General features: G+C 35.1%; 3 protein-coding genes across 5 annotated transcripts in view; all 3 read left to right on the top strand.

The window, feature by feature from the left end:
- Positions 1-1,616, top strand: part of LOC106877528 (sialin) — a 10,196-nt gene extending 8,580 nt beyond the window's left edge. The window contains exon 3 of the mRNA XM_052976492.1: positions 3-1,616. Within this exon, the coding sequence (XP_052832452.1) occupies positions 3-675 (673 nt within the window). The 3' untranslated portion in view covers positions 676-1,616. The remainder of the gene's footprint in view (positions 1-2) is intronic.
- Positions 1,617-5,558: 3,942 nt separating this feature from the next.
- On the top strand, positions 5,559-6,770 carry LOC128250722 (sialin-like). Its single transcript, XM_052976491.1, has one exon. It carries the CDS (start codon positions 5,559-5,561, stop codon positions 6,768-6,770), a length of 1,212 nt encoding a protein of 403 aa, XP_052832451.1.
- A 1,017-nt stretch (positions 6,771-7,787) lies between these two features.
- LOC106877522 (sialin) overlaps positions 7,788-9,146 on the top strand; it is a 12,399-nt gene continuing 11,040 nt past the window's right edge. For all 3 annotated transcript variants that reach the window (XM_052976392.1, XM_014926449.2, XM_052976391.1), the window contains exon 1: positions 7,788-8,256. The gene's annotated coding sequence lies outside the window, so the exon portion shown is untranslated. The remainder of the gene's footprint in view (positions 8,257-9,146) is intronic.

The following is a 9,146-nucleotide window of genomic DNA, read 5'->3' as shown; positions in this document are numbered from 1 at the left end:
GCTATAAGATGTGTAAATATAGTTAGAATAGTACCATGGAAACGGTTGTTGTTATCACTGGCTGTATGGGCAATTAATGTCGGTTTGTTTAGTTATGCTTGGACGAATATATCTTTCATGGTGTTGCTGCCTTTATATATGAAAGAAGCCTTAAACGTTGATACAACGTCCAACGGTTTCATGTCGTCTTCTCCTTCGGTTGGACAAATTATTTCTATGCCATTATGTGGAAGATTTGCAGATTTTTTACGTTCAAAGAAATATCTGTCAACGCGTTCAGTTCGAATTTTATTCCAAACATTTGCTATGGTTGTTTCAGCAAGTCTGCTGATTGCCATGGGATTCCTCAGATGTGACAGAACTATTCTAATAACTCTGCTTTTGTTTCTCAGTGGTATATCGCTATCATTTACCAGTGGCGGTGTTCTCGTTAACAGCAGAGACATTGCTCCAAGTTATGCTGGTATTATATATGGAATCGGTAACACTTTCGGGTCAATGGCAGGCAGCCTTAGTTCCGTGGCCGCAAAAGCTCTCACCCCAAACGGTACACGAGAAGAATGGCAGGTTGTGTTTGCGTTGTGTGCTGTTGTATGTGTTTCTGGAGCAATATTATTTGCAATATTGGTAAGAACAGATATTCAAGACTGGGCAAGTTCAGAGGGATCTAGCTAGCTCATCTGTTAGAATAGAAATAAGTAGCTTAACTAGATTAGTGTGTGCTAGACTACTGATGGCTTATGATATTAATATTATCATACAGTATTACATAGACTAGCAGAAAAACCGCCCTCCGCTGGCATATGTGTTGCTCATATTGATATTATATATACATATAGATATGATACATAGATTATAGAGTAAATTGACAATATTCTCATGAATTGAACACAGACTCAGTTATATTTTATTCTGTCATCAGTAAAATAATCCATAATGCATTTAAAAAAGACGATAAAGAAAATTGGAAAAGAGATGAGACTGTCAAGGGAAAATGTTCATGAATCTTCACTTGAGTGAATTAGAAAATAGATGCTCTGCTGGGAATTAAGGAATTACATTTACCAATATGAAGAATTGAGTTTTGCTATATTGTTGTTTCATTATATTCCCTTATAGACGTCTGAAGTGTTTCTAGTGTCCCTTTCCTAGCAATTAAAAAAGATTAAATACATTTCAATTAAAAGAGGACAATGAATGTTTCACATCACTGTAGAATTTTTTTGTGGACACAACTGTCAACAAATGGACACTTTTCATTTATCTCGGTTAATATTGTTATATTTTCTTTTCTTGACGCTCTTGATAATGTAACATACATCTGACCATGTGCGAAGAATTGTGTTGGGAGATGATATTTTTGACTAAATAATTTCAAAGTGGTACCCCAGCATGACCGCAGTCTAACACAATTTGAAAACTTAATTCTACTAGATAGGGATTATTGTTTTTATACCACGTAATATTTTCAAAAATAATTTATTCACTTGTTTTATTATTTTTTCGCATTATTACATTTTTACGAACACGAAGAAAAGATATTTGTTTACATATGGAATTCAAACGGAAGTTGACATTTAAACCAGAAGCAAATCTTGTAATATTAAGCTTTATATTTATGTTTATTATACAAATAAACGTTATAGTTTAAATATTTTCTAATATTCATTTATAATTTCTTCAAAGTAATATGGCGTTTTTTAATAAAATAAAAATAAACTGGAAAAAAACTGGACACAGTCCTGCACTTCTTCAATCATTATAATATAGATGCGTGGGGTTATTTTGTAATAAGTAGATCTCAATATGTATATATGTATCAATATATTCATATACATATCAACATATGTATATATATTATATATATACATGCATACATATCTATTAATATACATATACACACACAATATATATTCATAATAATAGCAGTGTTTACATATATAAAGTTTTGGAAAAGATAGAGTGAGCGAGATAAGGAAAATCAAGAGAAAAAGAGAGAATAAGAGAGGGGTGGAGGTAACTGAAAGAGAATGACTATTCTGAAGACATCAGTTGACGAAAACTAGGAAAGAGCGAGATTAAGTATATGATAAGGGTGGGAGACAGCCGGATGGTCTGTCAAAGGGTAAACAATGGCAAAGAAACAGCAGTGAATGTCAGTAGTCAGATAAGCTTCCGTCTACCAAATCCACTCACAAAGCTTTGGTCGTGTGGGGGAATACATAAATATGGCTATCGTAGAAGGATGCAGATAAGAAGAGTAGGAGGAGGAGGTACGGCATGGGTAAGAGAAGGAGGAAAGGGAGAATTATGGGAGAATAATAATCTGTAAAAACGATGGGTTTTCACTCGAATTAGAGATAAGTTTGAAGTAGAAAGAATTGATTAGAATGTCACCAAGAAGCGGTCTTGGAATTCCACAGACATCGACAGGCCCCGCAAAGCATGATTAAGATGGTAAAAGTGCACTACCAGAGTTCAAGGAACTTAAAAGATAAAGTTTAAGGTACAAAATCAGCAACAATGGATAAATTGAGAGTAGCCATGACACGAGAATGCGCACAAATACCGACCGAAAGGTTTCTTGAAGTCTGCGACTCCACTGGTTCGGTCAACCGTTTGAAAACAGACGCTCATAAAATAATTCAATTCTGTCTGTAGATTCTATAAATTTTGAACATGAAATATATTTTAATAGACAAAGATTATATAATCATTCGATATGTGTACACCTTTTTCTAAACAACCTATATATGTATATGTATATATATATATATATATACATACATATTCAGTTAACATAATGCCTTATCTAATTATGTATATTTATCAACTGGGACAAATGAAAGTATTGTGTAACAGACGACATCTGGCCTAGGATTATGTTATATATAAATGATTCTTTTAACGTGTTCACGCACTCAGACCCTGGCAGTGTGGATATTTTGTAATTTTCATGTCAATATAAGCGACTTTAATGTTAAAAGACCATTCCTTACTGTCTTATGAGATCATATATTACTTGATGCAGTAGGTCTATAAGATGCGCTAAATATAATTGAAGACAGCGTTGTCGTAGGTGGAAGGAAGTCTACCATAGACATGGAATTTCAGGGATTACTGAGCGTTAACAATTAAATCGCGTGTAATTCTGTCACTGGAGGATTATATGACATCAAGGCATTCATAGGAAGGTAATAGATACCGAATGAAGGACAGAATTTGTTCAGGTTCTGTTGTAGCTTGAGTTGACAACGATCACAGGTGCCATTGTATACGAAGGTCAAGGACAGACGTGAGAAAGATGACAAAGAAACGGTAAGTAAGACATCATTTATTTTAAATATGATTTGTTTGAGTCATACGAAGTAATAAAAAAAATTCAGAAGAAATGGAAAATAAGATTTAAACTGCTGCAACTGTCTTATATTTTTGTTAAAATATAAACCACATCATTTATGAAATCACATACTTTAAGACATTATATATCAAGTGGAATATTGTACGAACTGTGGACGGCATAGATATCTACATTAACATCTGCTAAAGCGATTAATCACGTGGTAGTCACGTGATTAGTGGATTGATTCTTCGTTTAATTGGCGAGGCTGCTGTTTTTGTATTGACGTCGATTATTCTGCTAGGTGCCTGAACGTGCGTCTACTTTGAAGTTGGTAAACACGAACTTTGTTATATGACGTCATCCCGCTTGATACTCCACAAAAAGCCTGAACTCATGTCAGCTTACTGCCACATACGAAATTTCTTGCTGATCAACTTCAACCAACGGACGTTTGAATACCTGAGGAAAGAAACTGATTTCACCAATAACACTTGACCGATCCAATAGATTTTGCGCACGTTTTATAAACGAATGAGCAGAGATCAGAAGAAAACAAACAAACAAACACTATAGGTGCAGATGTGGTTGCTTCCCAAAAAGACGGTTCCGGGTTCAATCCCACTACGTGGCACCTTGGCCAATTATTTTCTACTAGGGCCTCGAGATGACTAAAGCCTTGTAAGGGGATTTGGTAGACGGAAACTGAAAGACTGTACCCCTCAAAACGTTAAACAATTCCGGAGTTTTAGTGACTGAAGAACCGGTGGAAAGCAGATAAGTCATGCAGACAGACAGACAGACAGACAGACAGACAGACAGATAGACAGACAGACAGACAGATAGACAGACAGACAGATAGATAGATAGATAGATAGATAGATAGATAGACAGACAGATAGATAGATAGATAGATAGATAGATAGATAGATAGATAGATAGATAGATAGATAGATAGATAGATAGATAGATAGATAGATAGATAGATAGATAGATAGATAGATATACAATTATCAGTAATGGAAAATATAATATTGCACTCAATGATTTTCTATTGATTTCTTACATTTCAGTGAATGCACAATCGATTAATTCTTGCCTGAACCAAGAACATAAAGAGACGTAAAGAAATGCTCAAAGATCTTCAATTCTCAACTTCATCAATTCTGATCACCGACATTTTTCTCTGAACTATTATTTCCTAAAGCTGGATCTACAGATTTTGCCATGTTTTAAATGCAAGGATTGAATTATATAGAACTTGAAAATATATTGTAAATCCCAGCACACAGGCGTACGGAACTAATATAAAAGATAACTAAACAAAGAATTCAAACTGTATCGCATACACAGCGTTCTTCTAGTTGATTAACATTCAATATCGCAACTACACTAAACTTTTAGAAAAATATGTTATACAAATCAAAGAACCAAGAGGAAATGAATACATACTTTATACTTACCGACCGGTTACGACGTAACTTTCAACAATGTCTTATACCTGTCTGAGGTCTCATATTTACAGTAGATACTGAAAGAATTAGAAGTAGTGTTGTTGATTCCTGGTCTAAACATTATAAAAGAATCCCTGAACCTGTATTCTCTGTAATTTATTGTCACAACTCTGCATCTTCACTGTTACATTATTTCTTGATTGTTTTCTTGACTAGACGTGATGTTTTCTATTTCTAACGTAAAGAGAACGAAATTACTAACCAAATTATCATAACTGACGATTATCAATACTTTCCTTGATAGTGATTGATTAATGACTTTCAGATTTATCGATAATAAATTACCCATCCACAAAGAATTCAGTGTTTAAAGGGGACTACCGTTGCCCTCTTGTGTTTATTTTGTTATTTTGGACTTACAGTGCACATGGACTAATATACTTTCAGACACCAAACATCAAGCAAAACTTTATGAAGAAACAGTAAAAAGAAACGCAATAATGTCGAAATTTACCAACGAACTGAAGCGTTATTATTCGTGTCGATGGAGATTATGCTATGCTTGTGGTATGGCTTTTCTTCTGCTTCAAACTTTAAGAGTTGATCTAAGTATGGCTTTTGTATGCATGTTGAAAACACCCAATCGTACAACTGAGGAAGTTAACAATACTACAAACAACCAACTTTGTTCTGGTTTGGAAAATCATTCAACGAACCAAACGTTTGAAGGAGAAATCGAATGGAGCGACACACTTCAATCTAACATGTTGGCTGGGTATTTTTATGGGTATATGGTGACTAATATTTTAGGTGGTGTATTGGCAGATAAATATGGTGGGAAAAGAGTTCTAGGAGGTTCACTACTCTCGGCATCCATCCTGACCATTCTTCATCCAAGTTTGTCTCGAATTAGTGGTTATCTTACTCTGATTCTAAGGATATTAACTGGCGTCGTATCGGGGCCATTGTCCGCAGCAATTCAATCTTTATTTGGACGCTGGGGACCTCCACAAGAGAAAGGATTATTAATAGGGTTTGCATTTGCTTGTCAAATTCTAGGTAGCATTGTAGGTCTTTCAATATCTGGTTTTCTTTGTGATTATGGCTTTGATAATGGATGGGGTTCTATATTCTATGTATTTGGTGGCATATCGTTGGTGTTTAGTTGTGTGTGTTTTTATGTTGTTTACGATAATCCAAACGGTCATCCAACTATCAGCGAAGAAGAACGTTCTTATCTAAACAAAAGTATAAAATGTCGAAATGTAGTTCAAAAAGTACCATGGAAACAGTTAGTGTTATCACCTGCTGTTTGGGCAATCAACTTTGGTTTATTTGCTTATGCCTGGACAAGTATATCTTTCCAGGTATTGCTCCCTCTATATATGAAAGAAGCCTTACAGGTCAATACAACGTCCAACGGTTTAATGTCGTCTGCTCCTGCCATTGGACAAATCATTGCTCTACCGTTGTGTGGAAGATTTGCAGATTTTATACGCTCAAAGAAATATCTCTCAACTCGTTCTGTGCGTGTTTTATTCCAGACTTTTTCCATGGTGGCTTCAGCAAGTTTATTGATTGTAATAGGATTTCTCAGATGTGATCAAACCATTCTAATAAGTCTCCTCTTGTTTCTCAGTGGTATAACAATATCATTTTGCAGTGGTGGTGCCCTCGTCAGTAACACTGACATTGCTCCAAGTTACGCTGGTGTTGTATTTGGAATTGCAAACACCTTTGCCTCAATAGCAGGCAGCCTTGGTTCCGTGGCTGCAAAATCTCTCACCCCGAACGGTACACAAGAAGAATGGCAGATCGTGTTTGCGTTGTGTGCTATTATATGTGTATCTGGTGCGATATTATTTGCAATATTGGTAAAAACAGAGATCCAAGACTGGGCGAATTTGGAAGGATCTAGTTCATCTGTTTATCCCAAATATACAAAGGGAAGTAAAGTACTAGAAGTGGATTTTTGACTTTTTCTGCCAGATGACATATGACATTAATACTATCATTTAGTACTACACAGGTGTGCTTAAATTTTTCTCTAACATATATATATGTAAGTATATGCATTTATTAGTATGTATAAAGCAATATATATATGTGTGTGTGTGTGTGTGTGTGTGTGTGTGTGTGTACATATATATATAAACACATATATATAGGTCAAACACACCCACACATATACATATATATTATGAGTATATAAGTATTTATACATGTATGTGTGTGTGTGTGTGTGTGTGTGTGTGTGTGTGTGTGTGTGTGTGTGTGTGTGTGTGTGTGTGTGTGTGTGTGTGTGTGTAAAGAAAATAGGAAAATAGAGATAATAAATAATTATTTATTAATTTAAAAAGTAGACACCATCTCTGACAGCTGTTTCGATTCCAGAACCTTAGAAATTAATTACCAAAATTAAAACCATTTAAAATTCGAATTTCATCAGAGTTGGCTAAAGATATACAATTATGTGTTCAGTTCCTGTATGTTGAATATACGGCTTCAAACCGTTAAATGATAACGATTGTCTAACATGCCAAGCATTCAAAAGTATTTTGAAGATGTTGAGTTATATTTCGAGCAAGAGAGCCTCTTCGACACTACTCTAGTAATATAAGAAACAAATTTAATAAGATTTGCCGAACAGGTGAATTAGACAACTTCAGTAGAATACCTTCCACGTTCAATGAACCTCACAGCGCGATAATTTTTGACGGAGGTATTAAAAAGATGACTGGATGAATTGAGAGCAGTCATGACACAAGAATGCGCACAATTACCGAACGAAAGGCTTCTTGGTTTTTGCGACTCCATTGGTTTCCGTTATCAATGTATTTTAATAAACAGATTACATACTCATTCAATATGTGTATACATTTTTTAGATACCCTGTGTATATATATGTATATGCGTGTGTATGCATATATGCTATTCAGTTAACATAATATCTTATCTAATTATGTATATTTATCAATTGGGACAAATGAAAGTATTGTGTAACAGACGACATCTGGCCTAGGATTATGTTATATATAAATGATTCCTTTAACGTGTTCACGCACTCAGACCCTGGCAGTGTGGATATTTTGTAATTTTCATGTCAATATAAGCGACTTTAATGTTAAAAGACCATTCCTTATTGTCTTATGAGATCATATATTACTTGATGCAGTAGGTCTATAAGATGCGCTAAATATAATTGAAGACAGTGTTGTCGTAGGTGGAAGGAAGTCTACCATAGACTTGGAATTTCAGGGATTACTGAGCGTTAACAATTAAATCGCGTGTAATTCTGTCACTGGAGGATTATATGACATCAAGGCATTCATAGGAAAGTAATAGATACCGAATGAAGGACAGAATTTGTTCAGGTTCTGTTGTAGCTTGAGTTGACAACGATCACAGGTGCCATTGTATACGAAGGTCAAGGACAGACGTGAGAAAGATGACAAAGAAACGGTAAGTAAAGAGAAACACAAACACACACATATACATATATGTTCTTGCAGATACACACATACTTACACGTACATGCACATACACACACATACACACACACATTATTTTGGTTGAGGCAGTCTCCTCTTACTCTGAGGTGACTCAACCTATCTGAAGATCTTGTGCACCTACAGGTGAAACTCAGAGTAGCAAAAGACTGACTCAACCAAAATAAAATATCATTAGTTTTTACCATTCTTTTGAGTAATTAACACTGAACGAATATGTGCGTGTGTGTATGTGCGTATGGGTGTGTATGAGTGAGTACGTGTGCGCGCGTGTGTATATATATATGGCATAACTACAAATTTGTGTCTTCCCACCCCCACCAACTTTGGATGATCATAACTTTCAGAAAAATGGATATTTTTTAATGAAATTTTCTCCGAATATGTGTTATATAATGTAGAGTCCGAATATACAACATTTTGGAGGAAAGTGTTTTAGGAGGGGTGGGGTCGCAGATTTCCAAAAATTCACCGGAGTCCACTTCAATTCGTCTTAACTTTCAAGAAAATGGATAGGGGTGTTTCGGAACATATTTCTCTCATTTTCTCCGTTTGAGGCGTTTGTGCATCCGTAGATTAGTTCTGAAGCAACAAACAGGCAATGAAAGCAAATGAAGCCCTCACCAGAAAACTCGTTATGCTAAAAATAACAGCTAAAGATCTGGTACACAGAAATATGTTATTAAAACGACTTATCTGTTGCATACGATTTTTTTTTTTTTTCACTTTAAGTAAATTCCCAGGTAAACGTTTCTAATAGAAAGACAGAAGACAGCGGAATCATAAATAAGGAATATACACGCACAGCTAAATATAGAAATGTAAAGCATAATTTGTTACATA

This window comes from Octopus bimaculoides, chromosome 24 (assembly GCF_001194135.2).
Source record: "Octopus bimaculoides isolate UCB-OBI-ISO-001 chromosome 24, ASM119413v2, whole genome shotgun sequence".
NCBI classification, from domain to species: domain Eukaryota; kingdom Metazoa; phylum Mollusca; class Cephalopoda; order Octopoda; family Octopodidae; genus Octopus; species Octopus bimaculoides.
Note: the sequence above shows the minus strand (reverse complement) of the source record. Positions and strands in the feature narration are given on the sequence as shown.